At 38.4% G+C, this 21,297-nt stretch overlaps 1 protein-coding gene across 4 annotated transcripts in view; it reads left to right on the plus strand.

The window, feature by feature from the left end:
• LOC111873253 (titin) overlaps positions 1-21,297 on the plus strand; it is a 47,527-nt gene that overhangs the window by 22,850 nt on the left and 3,380 nt on the right. For 2 of the 4 annotated variants that reach the window (XM_023867802.2, XM_023867803.2), the window contains exons 8-12: positions 1,425-1,693; positions 2,893-3,040; positions 6,843-6,984; positions 10,398-10,459; positions 18,485-18,597. In XM_023867802.2, the coding sequence (XP_023723570.1) occupies positions 1,425-1,693; positions 2,893-3,040; positions 6,843-6,984; positions 10,398-10,459; positions 18,485-18,597 (734 nt within the window). The remainder of the gene's footprint in view (positions 1-1,424; positions 1,694-2,892; positions 3,041-6,842; positions 6,985-10,397; positions 10,460-18,484; positions 18,598-21,297) is intronic. The other 2 variants (XM_023867804.2, XM_023867805.2) reach the window with 2 other exon arrangements.

A 21,297-nucleotide genomic window follows, 5' to 3' on the forward strand; every position in this document is an offset into this window, starting at 1 on the left:
CTGCATGACAAAGATTGCTGTACGTTATTTGTTATAGTGGTACTACTGTCTTCACTCTTTCTTTCTTTCTTTTCTAAATGTGCAGGGTAGACTAGGAGCACAAATAAAGCTATGTCTTCTTCATCAGTTGTTTCATTAGTCGTAAAGACTATTAGATAAGAGTCAGAATATTGTCACAGGTCAGCTTAACTTCCATATCCCCAAGGTCATGTAGTGTTGGCAAGATTTCATTTCTTCATTGTCATAATTATCTGGTAATAGTCATTTGAATTCCCCTTTCATACTTATTATATATTGTGTCACAGATGCCTAGTATTCAGTAGAGTGGAGTTTATATTATTAAACACTTTGCCATTGAGAAGGGAGGTGGGAGCATTGCATGTGCAGCTGTTTCAAGCAATACTACAGTCCCCCCCCCCTTTTGGAATGTTTGTGGAATCTAATGTTGACTGAGATCCTACTTGAAGGTTTGGGAATACTCTACACTGGAATAAAAGTGTGTGGAATTAGAAAGTTCAGCAAATCTTTGCTTAGAAGTGGTGTGCATCATTTATGTGTAGTAAACTGCACAACAAAAAATAAGCAATGATTTGAGGGCCATCAGTGACAACTCAAGTGCAAGAGAAGAGCACAGTGCTGTTCAGTGACATAGCAGTGAATCAAAATAAACTGACATCAAGACCATGGCAATCTGAAATAATATTCCAAATAAAATAAATGTTACAATGCTAAAATGGGTCTTAAAGGAACACCTTAGGAGTGTGTGGGCTAGATTAATCAGGTTCAGAATATGGAAGTGATGAGAGCTTTGGAACATGGTAATGAACCTGTGGATACAATGAGAAGTGGAGTTTCTTGAGTAGCTAAGCAACTCCTAGCTTTTCAAGGAAGACTTCGCTCTATAGAAGTATTTTGTTAGTATGTGTGCACATCAAACAGATTGTTATTTATAGGTCTTTTCTGCCCCTTTTATCTTTGTGATTCATCCCTCAAACCATTCCATGTATATGGATGAAATGTAAAATGGGAGAGTTAGTAGAAAAATACTTTGGTTTATATTGTATTAAATATAAACCAACCTTTAAAAAACTGATTTTATGTTAATGATAATACAGTCTTATATTTTATGCCATAACTATTTAGTATGAGGAATTTTTTTGAACATCGTTCAGTTTTGTGTTGCCTTAGTGGACACCTGTAAACAATGAAACATTACTATTTCTACTGTAGTTAAATTTTAATGTGTAAAGCAGTTCTTGTTACAGCTGAGCTTTTTCATGAGTGATATTCGTTCCTGTGTACTTTCATTGTATGGAGAGCACATTACTTTTTTTTTTGGTGTGATTGGTGATGATGAATAAAATAACTCCACTTTATTTCACAATTATTAGGTTTTAAACTGACACATCTTTTTCTTCTAACAGTAGCACATCGAGTGAAGAGACTCAGGACACGGAGGAGACGGGTTCAACAACTGGTGATGCAGATCCTGAAAACAGTCAGGATCAGTCGAACCAAGAATCTGGAGATAAGGATGGTGATAAGGACCAGACAACTTCTGTCAAGGTGAAGGAGGAGAAGAAGGATAAGGATCGTGAAGGAGCAATTTGTAAAGTATGCAGTGGAGACCACACCAAGAACAAGGATGGCCATCCAGAGGTTCTTATTCATTGTGCACAGTGCACATCCAGTGGTGAGTCAGACATTTCTGCTTTGGATGTAAAATTACAGGTCAAAGAAAGAACTAAAGCGCCAGGTGTTAAGAGTTTGGGCTATACTGCAGGCATTGATAGGAAAAGCCCTATTCTTTACATCTGTGTTACAGTTAAAAATAATTAAGTTGAATATACACACCACAGTAGAAGCCTGAAGTGTCCAAATGGTAAATTCCATAATTCATTGTACTTCATTTAGGCTGCATAAGTGAAGTCTTGTATTGTTGCCATTTTCAGTAGAGCCTTCATTACTTTTGCCATCTTAAGTTTCTGTTTCTCTGTTTATGGCAGTGCTGTCACCCTCGGGTGAACCTCTTCCTCTTCCACCCCATTCATTTTCTCTTTTTGGAGGCAGATGGCTCTGTGGAGAATAGTTATCCTTATTATGAAATATGCACTTCAAGAATCTTTTGCAGAGAAATCACATTAACACAGATTTTAGAGCTTCTGGGTTGCATACCAACAGCATAGAGTACAAAATATGAATTAATAGAGTATCAACATCCAGTATTCTTGCAGGGGAAATGAGTTACAGGTGCAAATGAAGTTCCAGTTGAACATAACACTAATGCAAAGTAGTATTCGATGTAAGTTTGATTAAATTACATAACAGCAGGATAGTAACCATTGCTACCTGCAGTAGGCCACAAAGGAAGCAAAGATAATTGGAGTGGCAAGAGAAATGGAAAAGTTCAATGTACTGCAGCTCACCCTCCCCTCCTAAACATATTTGCTGGAGAGGGGAATTATGTATGTTTATTGTGTTCTGGAATGTGTCAAGAAGCCAGTAAACAGGTGAAAACAAACATAAAATCCAACTCATGGAGTAAAGTACTTCTTAAGATGCTAATAGTCACTCAGCAAGCAACACATTTTCAGTCTTATATGAAATTTGAAGTGTCATACTGTATTGAAAAGGGCTTCCTGCTAGACCCTGTCCTGAGACAGAGGAATCCACTCCACATCCTTGTACCTTAAATTCATTCTGATGTTATCCTCCCATCTACTTCTGGGTCTTCCAGATGGTTTCATCGCTTCTACCTTTCTGTTTTGTGTGCATTCCTCATCTTCTCCGTATATGCTATAGTCCCTGACCATTTCATCTTAAGTGATTTGTTCACCCCTAATAATATCAGATTGTAACTACAGTCTTCGTCTTCCCTTGTCGCTTGTGTAGGTCATCCAAGCTGTTTGGACCTCACCCTGGACATGGTCCCTCATATCAGACGGTATGATTGGCAGTGTACAGACTGCAAGACCTGCATCCAGTGTAAAGACCCAGCTGATGAAGATAAGATGCTGTTCTGTGACATGTGTGATAGAGGGTATGCTTTCATTACTGTTACTTATGGAGCTAAGCCCTTCTTAGAAGCTGCCAATTGTGCAGCCACTCAAGAATTTCCCAGCATTTTATGGAACCCGAAGGTTCATTACCATATTCACAAGAACCTTCCACTGGTATCTATCCTGAGCCAGATCAATCCAATCCATACCATCCCATCCTGTCTCTCTAAGATCCATTTTAATATTGTCCACCCACCTCCGCCTTGGTCTTCCCAGTGGTCTTTTTACTTATGGCTTTCCCACCAATATCCCATATGCATTCCTCGCCTCTCCTATTTGTGCTACATGCCCTGCCCACCTCATCCTCCTTGACTTGATCATTCTCTTTCATTACTGTTGGTATTTAAAAATGTATATGTATATATACAAGTGTTCCATGCTATGTTATCCAAACTTTAGGAGCATGTAAGATTTGAAGTTTTCACAGCAGTGACTATGAAGAATGCCATCTGCAGTCACCTGCTCATGCTGTTTCCTCACTCGTGGATTTTTATACCCTGAAGATGGAGGCAACACGTTCCTATGAAACGTCATTCTACACAATATCTACATGGCACCACATCCCAGAAGACAGCATTCTTCAGGAGTATGTTTTGCAGGTCATGTGGAGCAAAAAATCTAACAAGCTGTAGGTTGGTTCGACAGTATTATTGAGTTAAGCATAACACTGGTGAAAGAAAGGTCTTTTCAGCTCACCTTTATTACCATCATTTTAAACACAACTGTTGAGTTTAAATGTTATTACAACATGTGTTCTAAATGCCCACCATTGGACTGCCTTCATGCTTCCAATTGTTACGTTATTGAATGTTCCCACTGCATGCATCCCATTTCATTTCTGATGGCAGTTGTGGCCTGATACCTTGCTTCTTGTGTATCACTATAATGCACTCTTGACCTCATGCAACCCCACAGAAAGCAATCTAATAAATTAAAATCTAGAGGCTAAATGGGCCAATCCATTGGTCCACCTCTTCCTGTCCATCTTCTTTCATACTTTTAATTCAAGAAATCTGATACCATTCTGACAAAATGCAGAAGTGCTGCCTCATGTTGCAGCCAGCTGCATTTGTTTTCATGTTGCAAGAGGCACAGCCTGTAAATGCAGTGGTAGTTCATTTTCCAGAAAGTTCCTGTGATATGGAGCTGTTAAACGTCCTCCAGTAACATTTGGTGCATTAGGTTATTGCCTAATACTCCACATCACACATTAATTGAAAAATTAATGTTGAAAAAGACATTCTGATACTGCATGTGGATTTTTGTGTTCTAAGATAGTGAATTCCTTGTGTTGGTAAAACTGTCCTGGGTAAAGTGGGCCTCATCCATGAAGAGAATATCTCACAATGTGTAGTCATGGTTGCAGCCATTCACAAAATCATATGTAGCATGATCTCCTGGTAAGAGATGTTGTACTCTTTGGAGATGATGTGAATAGGATCCATAATAGTACAAAATCCTCTGTACTTGTGTCCCTGCTATATCGGTCATTTTGGAAATTCTGTGTATACTCACACTTGGGCTTCGTTGCACTGCTGCCAGAACATCATAATCTCCATTCTGTCATTGATCACTTTATGTATTCGCTTGGTGGAAGGAACGACTCTCCCTCAAAGTTCTATGTGCATTCCCAATTGTTTTGCAATGTGGAATTCTGCAAAGTGGATATTGTTGTCTGGTATTCCACTACAGCATCTGTATCACTTCCATTGCAGAAACCATGTACAGAATGCATGTCAGCACTTGTAAATGTATTGGGCATTTTGACTGTGACCACCATGCAGCACAGTACAGCAACACTAGCCTAGACAGTGTACCCACAAGGACTCCATCAAGTTACAGCAGTTCCATCTCACCTCAGTAACACTTAACTCAATAATGGCATCGAATCAACCTATAGTTTATTGGCCAATTTGTGCTCAAAATGACATGTAGAACACACTCCAGAAGTTTGGCCAATATACTGTGTATATTTGTATATAAAGGTGATCAGATTTGTTGGTGTCAACTAGAAATATAACAAAGCAAATTTAAGATACAATTATGCAGAGTTTAACCTTTAAACTACTAAAGACCCCATATGGGGTCGCAAAAAATAAGTCAGCGGTACGAATGACCCCATATGGGGTTGCAAAGTCCGCGCGTGCGAACGTTATATAAAATCCAATTTTAACGTAGAAAATGATGTTCTACTTACATAATTTTTGCCCACCATCTGCATGGAGGGTCTGTCTTCCCACCTGCGTCATCTGCCGGAATGTTGCCTTCGTGTGGAATTCTCAAAAAAATCCGGAAATGCAGAGTCCGATTTCGCACTTCACGCACTTTGTCCGGACGGTCTTTCGTTTCCCACGCGAAAAGCACACACGACACCTCAATTGCGAAGTAGAGGAAGTCGGCCAGTGATGTGGTTTGGCCTTCTATAATCGAGATATCTCCCATAAAACGGCAGGGGTTCGACCCCTGGCCGTTGATGGCGAGGTGGACCCCTTCCAGCATGTTCTGCACAAGAGCGAGACGAAATTCTCTGTGTGACAACAGGATGTAACTGTTCAGATCAAGGAGATGGAAAAATAGCTTATTTGTCCATTTCCAGGCTCGACAAGAGATGCTATAACTGTTTGCCACAGTTTGCCCACAGCTCCACCTGAATAATTATTCACACTCCTCGTGCCACGCTGGTGTGGTGGTCCCCAGGTTGCCGACGAAGATGATGGGTCTTCTTCAAAATCATTTTATGATTCGCTACCTTCAACGTCACTCTCAGAATTGTCAGTACAGCAATCTGAATCGGAGTCATTGATGAGCTGAAATATGTCAGAATATTCCAAACGACACGACCACATGGTACGATCGAACTTTGAAATTACACTCGACTGAACGCTTCTGGCCACGATGCTATTATGCTGTGTGTCGGTACAGCAACGCATGCATAAAGAATGCTAGCCTTGAACTGTATAAGAACAGTAAAACATATTGTGTAGCAGAGCTCGAATATACAACACTGAGTTTATATCACTCGCCCACTGTCCTCAGTCTAAAAGAACTACGTCATTTAGACTCCGATAAACTCTATAGACACAACATCCGCTGTGTTGCCAACTTGCACAAGTGGTCATGCATCTGCCTGCATTCAAGCGTTCCGAGAACCTATGAATTCTTGTAGAGAAACTAACAAAACTGGGGAATTTCTTATTTGGAGCCAGTGTAAAAATCTTAACATGTTTTATGCAATCTGTAAATTACAATATCTGATTCTATATTCTTTCGAGAAAAAAACAGCGTTTATTTTGTTTGTTTATCACAGAAATTGCAGAAATAGGAGTAAATTTAGTAAATGATTCCAGTTTTATGGCTTTATAATCGCGGGTATTTAAATTTATTCCGTACCACTGCCCTTACCGGAATTTAAATGCCCGTAGGATAAAAGTTAAATTTGCTAACTTAGAAAAACTTTGTTTATAAAAATAAAGATTTTTGTTTGTCTAAAAAATTTCTTTCTTTGAAAATTTGCGGTACACAACAACAGTAAGTAAGAGTTTATTAACTTTATGAATAAACAAATTTAATAATATAGGTAGGACTTACCTATTTTGTAGGTTGTGGTCTTTTGAACTGTCACACCATGTTGTCTGGTAAGAGGTTTTGGAGGAACATGCTGCATCCCTCTTCAGATAGTCAAAGGCTATGTGGTATCGTATCCAAAGAGACCATCTAGATATTTATCACCATGAAAAACTTAAATCTCATATAAGACATATCATACAATGTTAATTGATTCAGGTATCATATATACTGTGTCGGACTGCGTCGAGTTCCAAGTGGTCGATGGCATTGTAAGGAGTGTGCGGTGTGTGGTTCATGTGGGACACAGGAGCCAGCAGGAAACAATCCAGACACACCCAATGCCCAATGGCAGCATGAGGTAATAGATTGTGCTCTATTTCTGTTAGTAAATATAAAGAGTGGGAATGTAAAATGCCTATTTATTCTACAAAAATATTTCTATGAGCTTTCATAGGCTTTTTTTTTTGTTTAAGGCAAAATTCCAGATATATCAGAAAGTGACAGAACTGAACAGATCAATGGCCTACAGAGAAAACAATGATATTGTAATACTATGAACTGTAATCATTGATATTGTGCAGGACTGAAATTGTGTCTACATACTGGACACTCCTTGTAATCACAGTTTCATTAACTATTTATACCATGATTCCAGTTACAGTTAAATTTGGAGAACATGAATATTATTTCTTGCAAATTATGCAGTCGTAATATGTCATACATATTGTACTTATGTGAAAATAAGGCACAGTAACATGTCAGTGACTAAAAGCAAGAGTATTGGTCTGTGGCAAATTAACATGATGAAGTGTGTTTTCAACCTTACCTTATGTGATTTCAGTCATATTTGATGTACATGCCAGTTACACATCAGAAATGAATATATGCAAATTGCCAGATATGTATTTAAATATTTCTGCAAGTATTGCCATTTAAACTCTTAAAATAACTTCGGTTCTACATAACATACAGAGATGAATTTGGGCTCACTTTGAAGCTCATTAAATAACCTTCATGGTGACCCACTGTACTACTATGTTACTTACTTACTCATGGAGCTGAGCCCTTCTGGAAGAGCTGCAAATTCTGCAGCTACTCAAGAATTTCCCAGCATTTTATGGAGCCCGAAGGTTCATTATCATGTTCACAAGAGCCCTCCGCTGGTCCCTATCCTGAGCCGGATCAATCCAATCCATGCCATCCCATCCTGTCTCTCTAAGATCCATTTTAATATTGCCCACCCATCTACGCCTTGGTCTTGCCTGTGGTCTCTTTCTTCTGGCTTTCCCACAAATATCCTGTACGCATTCCTCGTTCCCCCATTTGTGCTACATGCCCTTCCCACCTCATCTTCCTTGACTTGATCTTCTAATTATACTTGGATAAGAGTACAAGTTATGAAGCTCCTCATTGTGCAGTTTTCTCCAACCTCCTGTCACTTCATCACTCTTCGGTCCAAATATTCTCCTCAACATCCTGTTCTCAAACACCCTCAGTCTATGTTCCTCCCTTAATGTCAGAGACTAAGTTTCACACCCATACAGAACTGCAGTTTTGTATGTTTTTATGTTTTTGGACAGCTGAGGAGAAGAAAAAAGTTTCTGGACGGAATGGTAGCAAGCATTACACGAGTTCAATCTCCTCTTAATTTCCTCTTGAATCAGGTTTCGATCTGTTATCATTGTTCTCAAATATCTGAACTGTGCCACATTTTAAAAACATCTGTTTCCTATCTTTATGTCACGATTTTGGCCTGCATTTTGGTAACGAGACAGCAACATATACTTAGTTTTCTCTGTGTTTATTTCTAGACCAACCTCTTTACTTGCGTCAATTAAAGTTTGTGTGTTTTTCTTTATGGTATCTACATTATCACCCAATAGATTCACATCATCAACATTGGCCAACAGCTGATGTGTCCCATTTAATTTCAGTCCTGCCTGGTTTCCCTGGACCTTCCTAATGGCATATTCTAAATCAAAGTTGAAAAGGAATGGCAATAAAGCATCTCCTTGTTTTAGAACATTCTGGATAGGAAATTTATCAGACAAATATTTACCTCCACGGACTTCACTATACGTTTTGTTTAAACACATTTTAATCAACCTAACTAGTTTCATGGTATCCCAAACTCTATCAGAATATTGTACAATACTTCCCTCATAACTGACTCATAGGCTTTCTTGAAGTCAATGAATAGCTGATGTACTGTCTCATCGTACTCCAATTTTTTCTCCAATATCTGATGAATGTAAAAGATCTGCTCTGTATTTGATCTGTTATGTTGAAACCCACACTGATGATCCAAATAATTTCATCTATATATGGACTTAACCTTGAGAGAAGAATATTGGATAAAATTTTGTATGAAGTTGATAGCAGTGATATCCCCCTATAATTACTACAATCGGTCTTATCACCCTACTAGTGAACTGGTACAATAATAGACTCCTTCCATTGATCAGGCAATTTTTCCTTATGGCACTACTATGTTAGCATAAAAAATACTTTTCAAGGTCATTAAATATTGTCTTTGAGTTTGACTTCAAAAAAAAATTACATAACTAAATTTTAGGAGTGGAACTGTCGATACATTGGGAACTATTAAATGTTTTCTTACATATGATGCTAGTATGTATAGAATTTGTAGAGTTTGGTTCTTTATATAACCTTAACCATTTATTGTAGTTAGTATTTTAGATGATAATACATATAGTTAAGTGGTCAGACACAAACCTTATCTGCTTATGAAAGAAAACATGCGTCTTTTTGAATTTGTTATTCTCCTCAGCCCTGAGAGTATAAGTTGTTCTTACAGGAATGCACAAGTCATCTGTTATTGAAAGATCTTGCCTAAGAACTTTTAGGATGTCCAGTCTTGGAGGGTAGGATATGCCCATAATGGTGATGGCCCATGAGTGCTTGTGTCCGTTTTTTATTCTTTACTTCCCACACACCCAACCCACGATTTACAGTCATAATCACATAAAAATATTCTGTAATATTCTCATAATCGATCATAGTGTACTGATATATATGACTTCTCAACATCGTGTATGTTATTTGGTTAGCTGGTTAGTTAGCTGTTTGGTTGGTTGCTTATTACATTAAAATTGTGTGAGGGAAAGAACAGGTTTTCACATATATTTTAGATGTTTGAAAGTCATTTGAGGAAAGCATTCTGTATTTTACGAGCAACTACTTTTACTCTCAAGAGACCATAACATTTCTGGCCAAGAGTTCTGTGTTGGGGTTTGGCTCTCGAAGGGTTAAGGTGACTGGCCTGTAATTTATCTGGAGGGACTGAAGAAAGCCATGAAGAACCTGTCAGGATAGTGGGTGCCCTGGCTGATACATGAATTTAACATTGCTGTTCTACTCTGTTAGGTTCTGTTACTCTGTTATCTTCATAGACAGTACTGTTTTGTAGCGTCCTGTTGTACATCACTTCTTTATTCCTGTTAATTAGCCATCTCACGTGCAACTTGCTTTTGACAATCTTTAAAAGTTTTAAACATTAAAATTGAATTTACAGACAGAAGCACAGCAGTTTCATCAACAGTTTTAAAGACACCTGAAGATGACCAATGTTGGTCAAAACATGTAGTGTGCATAAACCAGTGATGTAGAAGAGATTTTGATGTTGAAACCTCTTAAAAGTTTTAAAAGGCAAGTTGCATGTGAGATGGCTAGCTAACAGGAATAAATTAATAAGCAATAGTAATAGAGTAAGCTCTATAATTTATAAATTTTTGTTTTTTCGTTTACTAGTACAAGAAAGGCGAAAAAGGAACTCGTGTTTATGCCCAGACTCTCTGCGTCCCTTGCTCAAAGTAAGTATTGCAAATACATCTATGTGTAATTAATTTTATGTATTTTTGTGCTAACTAGAAACAGATGCATGTTAAGTCAAGAAATTGCTGTATGATTTGTTAGAGAAGTTTTTGAATAATGTTCTCACCTTCCAAACATTGTACCATCCAAAATATATATACATATATAGTGTTATTTCAGTATTCTAAAAGTATGTACCATTTGATATTTGAGGTTTTCAGCATGATGAATATTCATATTGTGATCTTAACTGGTTAGGATACCATGTAGTATGGTAGGTGGTTACCATTCTTTCAGAGGCACATGCTGCCTCCAAGGAAGAAATGTTTCTTTCAGTATTACACGCCGAAGATGGCTGTATATTTCTGCAGAATGCTGGTAACCACTTACCAGAGTACATTTTACCTTAAAACAGAAGATCGTATTATGTGTGGTTACTTGTACCATTTCATATTCTGCATTTCCACACAGATTTAAATCATTATCTGAAATGTTAGACAAGGAAGGAATGATCACATGGCTCGCAACAGATTTGGGGTGTTCATCGATTTAATGTGTCACCTACCCATCATTCTGACCTTCACAAACTAAATCATGTCCTCACAGAAGATTTCCATAACCTGTTCCTACCATCAGAATTTAATTCTAAGTTCTCTGACAATTTCCAGCTGTGGCATTTTAACTGACATTCATTTTTTGCTTCTACCATAATCAGCTGCATCCAACTAACATGTAAGATCAGTCTCTTCTAATTTTGTTGCATTTACATGAACCCATCCCCATAAATCTTGTGACCATGTTTGCCTGACAATGAATTATTATTGACAAAAATTATGCAGGTATTCCAGTACACAGAGAAATATTCAAAGTTTATTTTGTTAAGTATGTGCTGTATTCACTCATGTACCACGTGCACCATTATCATGAGATAAGTGTTAAAAACAACAGGATGCACATCTTACAGGGGTTTTTTCATTTTTAAAAATATATTTGAATGTTGATAATTTGTTGCAGTATTATTTGTTCACATAGTAACACACACCCTAACCTCTTTTTAGTTTTACTCCTTCTGGTAGTAGAAAGAAATTTGACTTTCATAGTCATACTGGTGTAGCCATGGGAGCCAGTTGAGTTGGCATCAGTATTCATAAGGAGTAGACATTTGTTATCCAAGTTGAAATTGTTGTACATTTCTGAGATGAATAAGAGATTGAGATCATTTTTAGTGGGTGAGAAACTAAAAATAATGTGTGATATAGTTCTGCTTTCTCATTTTGCACATGCCATGCATTGTACATTATGATTCTTCTCTGTTTTATTGAGTTTACCAAGAAGTAATGGCAACTTACAACTACTGATGCTGATCATTTTGAAGTCACTTTGCAGACTTCACTGGATGACACCATTATAAACAGTATTAGAGTAATATACTCTATGTCTTCATTCTTGTTACTTCTACTTACTTACTCATGGAGCTGAGCCATTCTGGAGGAACTGCCAATTCTGCAGCTACTAAAGAATTTCCCAGCATTTTATGGAGCCCGAAGGTTCATTACCATGTTCACAAGAGCACTCCACTGGTCCCTATCCTAAGCCAGATCAATCCAATCCATGCCACCCCATCCTGTCTCTCTAAGATTCATTTTAATATTGCCCACCCGCCTACGCCTTGGTCTTCCCTGTGGTCTCTTTCCTTCTGGCTTTCCCACAAATATCATTTACACATTCCTCATCTCCCCCATTCATGCTACATGCCCTGCCCACCTCATCCTCCTTGACTTGATCATTCTAGTTATTCTTGGATAAGAGTACAAGTTATGAAGCTCCTCATTGTGCAGTTTTCTCCAACCTCTTGTCACTTCATCCCACTTCGGTCAAAATATTCTCCTCAACACCCTGTTCTCAAACACACTCAGTCTATGTTCCTCCCTTAATGTCAGAGACCAAGTTTCACACCCATACAGAACCACAGGCAAACTTAGAGTTTTGTATATTCTAATTTTTGTTTTTGAACAGCAGACGAGAAGACAAAAGGTTCTGGACTGAATGGTAGCAAGCATTACCCGAGTTCAATTGCCTCTTAATTTCCTCCTGAATCAGGTTTCGATCTATTATCGTTATTCCCAAATATCTGAACTGTGCCTTGATACTTCTATAATTAATTAAACTATTTCTACAAGAAATGTCTACTCGAAAATTTCTTTACAGCATTTTTTATTTTTCTGAATTATGGCCCAGAAATAGGGGCCCACATCATACATGAGGATGATTGGTATGCAAGTAAATATTGTGACTGAAATATTCATGTAAGAATATTATGTAATAAATTCAGAAATTGTACAGATAAATTGGCACATTTCAGAAACTGAATGTAACACACACACACACACACATTCATTGCAGTCTTTTGCTCTTCATAAGATGTAGAAGAAATACAGTGCAACCTTGATGCAATAAGAATTCACAAAATTAAGAAAATTGTGATAACACATACTTATAATATCAAAAAATGGTTGAATAACATACTCTTCAAGCTCAGCTTCTGATTATATAATTATAATATAATGGCATGAAGATAAAAAAAATGCAGGCACCAAACTATATATTCTTTGTGGCACTTTTACAATGGAAACTTATGAAAATGCCCATATTAGCTTTGTAATGTTTGCCCAGCCATCTGTCTGCATGTAATGAATTGAGAAATGCTGAGCCAGAGATGACACTGAAATGGGAACGAGACAATCTTGGGATAGCCACCACCAGAGACAGTTGAGATGCAACCACGGTCAAGGATAGTTGAGACGTTGCATTTGAGTATTGGGCCAGAAGTCAAGTGATATTGCAAGTGATAATAATTGTAAGGTGTGTAAGAGTGAGTGTCCAATAAAGATTCGCTAAATCCGAAACCCACATGAAGTTATTTGTTGCGGAACATACCCAACACGTGACAATATTATCAGGTACCTGTCCATACTCAGTGAAAATGCAGAAATTTATAAGAGAATTGATAATTTTTTGTAACGCAAAAATTATGTATGAGTGGTATTGCCAAATTTAAAGTTGATACACAGAAGAAAAAGTGTCACATGAGTTTAGTAACAGTAGATGTGCTTGCTTTGAATGCCAAGATGTTGGTAGAGGGAATCATTGTCCATACATTCTTACTGTCAAACAGGTGGTGTGATTGTATGGTTTAATGCTAAATTATGAGTGTGTTTAGGACTTAACTTATGAATATTTATGCTTGGATTTCTTTTTTTCATTGATGTGCAGTTTCTTGATCACTTCATACTATATACACAGTGTCATGTCTCTTACTACTGCTGAATCACGGAACCTACAGGAACACATCACCTAACCACAGTACTGACTTTTCATTCACCAGGAGATACTGTGACTATGAATTTGCTGCTACGATTCCCATGAAACAATGAAATGATACACACAATGTGACGTGCCACTTCTTTGTTTGTTGTACAAGTAATTAGTGGTTGGTAGGCATGATCGAATAAGTGATTGTGTCTGAATATTAAGTTCTTATTTACTCAAAGACTTTTGATGAGGTACATTAAATTTAAGCAAATTTCTTGTGCATTCAATTTTTCCTTAGAAGATTACAAAGTAATGGGTAGGATTCATGATGGGGGCTCTGCCCTGAGCTAGTGAGTACCTTTTGTAGAGACTGTGTTTAAACTGAACCATTCTTCTGCTTCCAGCCCACTTGGTTTTGTTTACACACCAAGTAAGATAGTAATCTGTTGCTCAGTTCTCTACAGGACCTTCAATGAAACTCGTTCTGCCCAAACTCTGAGACTACTTTGTTTGAACTAAATCATTCCTCTGCTTCTGGTCTGCTTGATTTGTTTGCACACAAGTATGATAGTCATCCATCCCTCAACTCTCTTCAGGACTCTTACCAGTATGTTCTTTGCCCAAACTCTGAGACTTTCCTCATGAAAAGGATTTTATAAATAGGGAGTAGGGAAAGGAAGGAAAGAGGGAAACAGTATTATGGTGGTGGTAACTAATTGTGCAAGAAATATGATTTCCATACTGGAAACACCAGTGAAACTCTTATGAGACAGTTTGCTCTGCACCATGCCATTCATCAAACTGACCTGCTTGCCTCACTGTGCATCATCTGACCAAATGGGCTCACCTGTTTGCCTGATTCCGCCCACAATAACAGAATATAGTTTTTTAGTCTAATGGGGGATGGAATGACTTGAGCCAGCCCTACAGGGTGGTAACTGGTGTGACTGCACCAGGCTACACACTTCTGTGGAGAACAGATAAAAATATTTTGAATGTATTCTTTATTTACAGTCTGCAGAAGATATAGTCTTCATACCTCTAATGAGTCAAGACATGAGATCACTGTATTGCCAGTAGTACTCATTTGGCTCATGAAGAATAGAAATTAGGCATTGAATCATGTTGTGAGACATTTTTATGCAAATTCCAAAAGGAGAGAAAAAAAAACTCACTACATGCAAAAAGTCTGAAAAATACTCCTGTTAAAATTGGGTAATATTACTATTCATAACATGATTAAATAGATGTTGCATAAGAAAATGCTCATAAAATGGACTTCCCATTACAGGCCATACATGTCACATCAGACTGTAGTGACATTTTTCTACCATTATAAGGTAGTTTACCTTTCATACTTGTTTATCCTAATCTGTATTATCAGTTTATATCTTAAAATACCTGTGCCTTCATGTGAAGCAGTAATGTTCACATGTAACATCTGAAATGTGCCTATAAATTTTAAATAAGAAGTTATGCTAGCCCACATGATGACATACTTATAATTGTAATATTTTTTTGTTCATTCTCTTCCTTTCCAAGAATAATATTTGAATTCAGTCGAATTATTACACAGTGTATAAATAATCCCAGACATCATTTTCACATTTCATTGCTTCATCATCTGCTGTCCTAACAGTAATTGTGTAGCACAAAAAAGAGTATGACTTTATGAAAGTAAAATGTATATTTTGCATCCAGTTATGTGTTACAGTTATTAATTTATTAATAAAACAGTGTGTCGAATCATAAATGAGTAGATATAGGGTGAGTTGTAATTACATACCATAAATATAAGCATTATGTTCTACGCTTATAGGCAGGCTAAAACAGCTATATAAATATATGGTCACAACTGCTTTGTTATCAAAGTATGGCAGCAGGAAGCACAAGAAGAGAAAAGGAGACAGGTGATGTAGTTGTGGATAAAGAGTACATTATTTGTGAGCAGAATGTTATGTGTCCAGTCGTTAATGGTTTACATATACATTGAAATGATCCACCAATACAGTCGGTGCATAACTGAGCCCTGCTGCGCCAAGAACTCTTGGTTCCCTGAAAGACATCAGGTACGTTGCATATTGTTGTCCCAGCTGCTTCAAGGCCATTCCAGAGATCATCCCATGAGTTACATCATTGGGTGTAAATAATGTTCTTCAAATGGTCCCACAAGTAGAAGTCAGCAGGTGTGAGATCAGGTGGTCATGGAGGCCACACAACTGGTTCATTTCATCATATCCATTCACCTGGGTGGTGGCTGTCTAGATACTGCATGACATTGTGAGAAGAATGGGCCCCATTATGCAGTACCCACATTGTCTGTGGCATTGACAATTTTACATCATCCATTAGTCGTAGCTGTTCAGATAGAAACTGTAAATAAGAAGCCCTGATAGTCTAGGTGGTAGCTCATAAGAACCTAAGAGGATAACGCCAGTTATTCCTGCTGAAACATTTATCGAAAACTGCTATTGGAGTTGTGTGTCTTGAAAGGAATGAGGTTTTATCAGCCCATGTGTGCTGGTTACAAGTAATCAAAATCCCAGTCCATGTGAAGCACACTTCTTCCATCAGCAATGCTCAGCTGAGAAAGTTTGGAGATGTCATATCTCAATACAGTAGTTAGCAGAAAGCTTTTTGATTCTTGTAGAATGTTGAACTTGCTATTATATGGAATGTGTAACAGCTGATCATGCTGCACCCTCACCACCATTCACTGGGAAATGTGGTGATGATGGCCTAGCTGTCTGGTACCAGTACCAGGGACCAGTCTTCAGCATTGGTGCTCCTGCAGCTTCATGGTCTGCCAACATTTATCAGATTCAGCCACATACAACCTGTTGCTCACAGACAGTATTCCAGAGGGGTAAATGTCCTGTGATTTGAATGCGTTTATTGTGGATCACTCTGCTTCTCCATTTAGTAATGTCACTTCATCAAATGAATACTGTGCATTCTGTGCCATTCTTTGATAGGTAACATGGCTGCTGTAGTGAACACCACAACTCCAGAACATTAATCGTGATGACTGTATGTGAATCTGTAGGCTGAATGAATGCGTTATCCATTTTGCAGTGCTACCTTGTAGTTCCCATATGCATTGTTGCCATATCTCGCTAACAAACCAGTTGCGACCATATTTTTATACAAATATTTCCTCTTGCCTTTACGTGTAGAACATGATGCTTCTGTTATAGGCATATAATTAACACTTCGCGAACTGGCGATATAAATATTTAAAATCACCCTGGGGACCACCATTTTTAAACCCACTACCCTAACTTGTCCACTGTTCACTTTAAAAATTAATATGAAATCTCCTAATTAATATAGGAACTAAAATTTTTGGAGAACACTTACCAATGCTCCTAGAAGTGCTTGAGAGTGTGATATTTCTGGAAACATTCCCCTTTGTGAAGTGGCATTACACAGAACTTGCACATGTAGACAGTCATACTCCTTTTGTTGTGTACTGCGCAAACATGGCATTGCCTAGAAGGCTGCTTCCCCTTGGCATGTTCACTCTTCACAATTTTCGGGAGGATATGTTTCTGCATATCACCTGAGAGTTGCCCAGGGGGCTCCACATGAGGCCTGCGTGGGGTGGGAGTTGATGGACCTGGTCACACTAAGTTTGTGTCTGCCGCCACCATCTGGTCTGTAGCCCAGGCTTTTGCCACATTCAGCAGAAATGCCTTGTATTTCAGTTTTGAATGAGGGTTTAGATTTTTGAAAACCAAAAATGAATTGAAAATGGTACAATTTATAAGCCACAAAGCAACTTTCTTTGTCCACTTTACTGTTTTCTGAGGAAGAGAATAATAGACCAAGTACTGATCAGCTCTATCAAATCCCTTCATGAACATATTATACTCGGACAAACAGGCTTCTTTACCTGTCCATGTCTCCTTTGAACATCAACCATGCTTGAATTGTGAATTGTGGATTTGGGTCAGATGGAATTTGCTTCACCCCTGGATTTCCAGTAAACTTTCCCAAAACAGGCATTTTGTCTACTTTTCCCCATGTGACTGTCCCTGCAATGTTGCTACCTGCACTTTCGGCGGAGCTACTGTCACTTTCACTGTCTGTGGCCACAATTTTTTGTTCGCCCCTGCCACACTCACTATCAGATTGTGAGTCGCTGTCACTAGCAGACTCACAAGGGATGTCAGATAGCTCATCGGAGAACAAGTCAGATATTTCTTGTTTTCCGAGAAAACGCTTGGACCTCAACCTCTTCCAACCTTGATCCATTTTGCACTAGTAACTTCCTGCCTGGTGCATGCAGCTGGAAGATGAACAAAGGCATTTTCTTTTGGAGTGAGAGAGGAAAACAGTTGGGTCATGTTACTGACTACGAAGCAAACATTCAAGAGGTCTGTCACGCACCAGTCATGCGTCTGCCTGGCACCAGTGCAAGGTATAGCGTGTTTCAACATAACGTGTCCTAAAATCATAATAATATGCCACCGGTCCACCACGTTTAAAAGTGCTAGGCATAAAAATATGCCACTGGTCCGCAAAGTGTTAAGACACCCTGTAGTGTGGATCGTGTATCTCTGGCCTCCTGACAACAGCCAGAAACCATATTAGTTACAGACAGTGAGTAAGTGAGTAGAAATGCTGTTCATAATGTGTCTTAACCTTGTGGAAATGCATGCATGGTGTGGCTGGGTTTTTCATTGTTTGCTGCTGCTTTCGCCCGGCAGGCTGTGGCGTAAAGGTCGCTACTGTCAACTGTGTTGGCGTTGCTATGGAAACAAGCCTGATGAGGAAGATGGGCTTATCAACTGCAGTGTCTGCGACAAATGGATGCACGCAGGTACTAACCTTGGCTACTGTAACCTTATTTTATATAAAATTTTAAAAGCTTTTTAAATAGTTTTGACAGAAACACTAAAACCACTAACCAGTGTGAAAATGATATGCAGTAAATTAAAATAGTAAACAGTGACCCCAAGAGTGGGCTGACCAGTGTCACAGTATTACAAAATTAAATGTTTAGTTAATGTACAGTATCTTTTAATAGTTGAAAGAAGGCATATAAGTACTACGGGACTGATTTTAAAATGTACCATCATTCAGTGTTTTCTAAATCTAAAAGTAGATTTTCATTTATGTAATAGAAGAAATAAATACTTCACAAAAATATCAACTACAATTTATCTACCATATCATATGGAACTTGAAAGATTACTTGAATAATAAATTTGAAATGTTTTATATATTACTCCCTGAGGTGGACCACAAAGGATATATTGGTCCAGCCCTTTTCATAAGTGACTTCACAATAGGCCAAGCAGCTTGAGGTGTGACCTCACATTTCTCTACTTTATTCCCATCATTCGAGTGCCTCTCTATGGGTCATTCGTCTGATAGTTTTGGCAACCCAATTAATTGCCATTTTACTTGCTGGATCATGGATTTGCTTAGTGGGGGGGGGGGGGCAGTCCAACTGGGTCCACTCAGCACGGCGGCCACTGATTGGCCTATTGTACCTGCTCTGGATGATTATGATGATGGAGAATTCGGTGGAATGAAGATTGGCAGGGGAACCAAAGTACTTGGAGAAAATCCTCCCCAGCGCCACTTTGTACACCACAAATCCCACTTGACCAGACCCGGGATCGAACCCAGGCCGCTGTGGTGGGAAGCCAGCGACTAACCACTTGAGCTATGGTGCGGCCTACTGGATCTTGGGTTACTTGCAACATGTTCGTTGGCCTCTGTTTATGTTTTAGAAGATTCTCCAGACTAAGTAGATTGTTAATAAGTTCCAAGAGTGTACTTCTGCTTGTTGATAGCCTATATGCCAAAGCTATAGAGGCAGTAAAATTGCGGGCTGCTTGATTGGTTTCTTCTCCCAAGTTAATTTGGATTCTAGGTGAAATTAATTCAGAGGCCAGGTTTTGAAACTGTTACCAATCTGTGAACTTGTCATCTGGTCCCAGAAGATACCTAGATCTGACATGATCCAGTAAGTGGAAAATGATTGGTAGGTGATCTGACTCCAGAATGTCAGACAGTCAGGCATTCTTGTGCACAACAGTATCCATCACATCATTTCCGGTAGGAGAGTACTGAATGGTTCATTATGGTACTGAAATTTCAAACTTATTTATATGCAATAAATTCGGTAGTTTCAAGCCTAATGTTAGCATGGACTGCATAGAAGCATTGTTTTTAACAATCTCCCCAAATGTTGTAGTGGCCTTTGCTTAGAAATGGGCTAGGCATCGTTACGTGTTTACCAAGCTGTTATTACACAGTGGACAGTGATTTGGTACTTATGTCACAATATGTTATTTGTGGATATATTAAGTTCAGTTTTTGAGGAACTGGAAATATTATGGTGTATTTGCCCAAAGCAAGAACTGTGGAGCCGGAGAAACAGCCATTGCTAGGTAATGCCCACTTGCAACAATAGAGGAGCTGTGTTTTCTGTGCAGTCTGTGCCTGGGGGTTATGAAAAGGGCAAAGAAGATCATTTGAGTCTGTTGAGTTTCAAGATGCCAGCCTGCCATGATATGAGCTTGGGAGCATAGGAGTTGAATTGGAGAATTGAGAGAGTCTCTGGAGATGGCAAGAAAGGAATTAGGCTGTGAAAAGAAGACTTCATTTATGCTATAATGACACTGAGACTGTTATAAATCTCTTGCCAGGATATGACTAGTGAAGACAGAGCACTAGTGTGTGTGTGTATGTAATGGTGAACTGTAAAGTGTGTAGATAGTGATAGTGCTGTAATTGTCTGTAGTTCTGAGTGGTGTGTATAAAGTGTTAATGAATCCAATCAGCCAATCCAAAACGTGTCAATAGTCACGCAACCCCAAATGCGTGACAGTATTTTTGTTGTTGACACTGATTAAATACTTTTAGTCGTTATCTTTCTTGCTTGAGACTGTATTAATTACCTTATAATCCAAGATAGTGGTTGACCTAGGTAACAGAGAAGTGAAGGATGATCTTTTTCTTTAATAAGAAATTAAGAAATGTGTAGAAAATGGTGTGTGCTTCATAGGTATTGTATTAGATACTGAATATTTTACTGGTTTAAATCTTTAGCAAACATCTTCTGAGTGAAGAGTTCAGAGTTTGTTGATAAGAAGAAGTTTCATTTTTTATATGTCATATGAACTGCTATGTAATGCCCAGAAAGAAAGAACAAATTAATATTAGAAAGCCTTAAGCCTGTACATAACTATTCACAGTTTTTTAAGGTAAGATGTTGTTTCTCTTTCAAAGAGCATGCAGATTGAGAAGAAAGCAGTCTTCTGGGATGTGTCAGTGTGTAGATATTGTGTTAACCAATGTTTTGAAAGAATGTATCACCTCCATCTTAAGGGTAGAAGAAAAGAAGATGTCTATTGCACTTGCTCACGTTGGTTCGCTTGAGAATTTCTTCTTTTCTTCTACCCTGAAGATGGAGGCGATACGTTCCTCCGAAACGTATGTTAACACAATATCTACACAGCGCCACATCCCAGAAGACTGCTTTCTTCATAGTCACCACCGTGAAAAC

Source organism: Cryptotermes secundus, unplaced genomic scaffold (assembly GCF_002891405.2).
Source record: "Cryptotermes secundus unplaced genomic scaffold, Csec_1.0 scaffold110, whole genome shotgun sequence".
Taxonomy (NCBI): Eukaryota; Metazoa; Arthropoda; class Insecta; order Blattodea; family Kalotermitidae; genus Cryptotermes; species Cryptotermes secundus.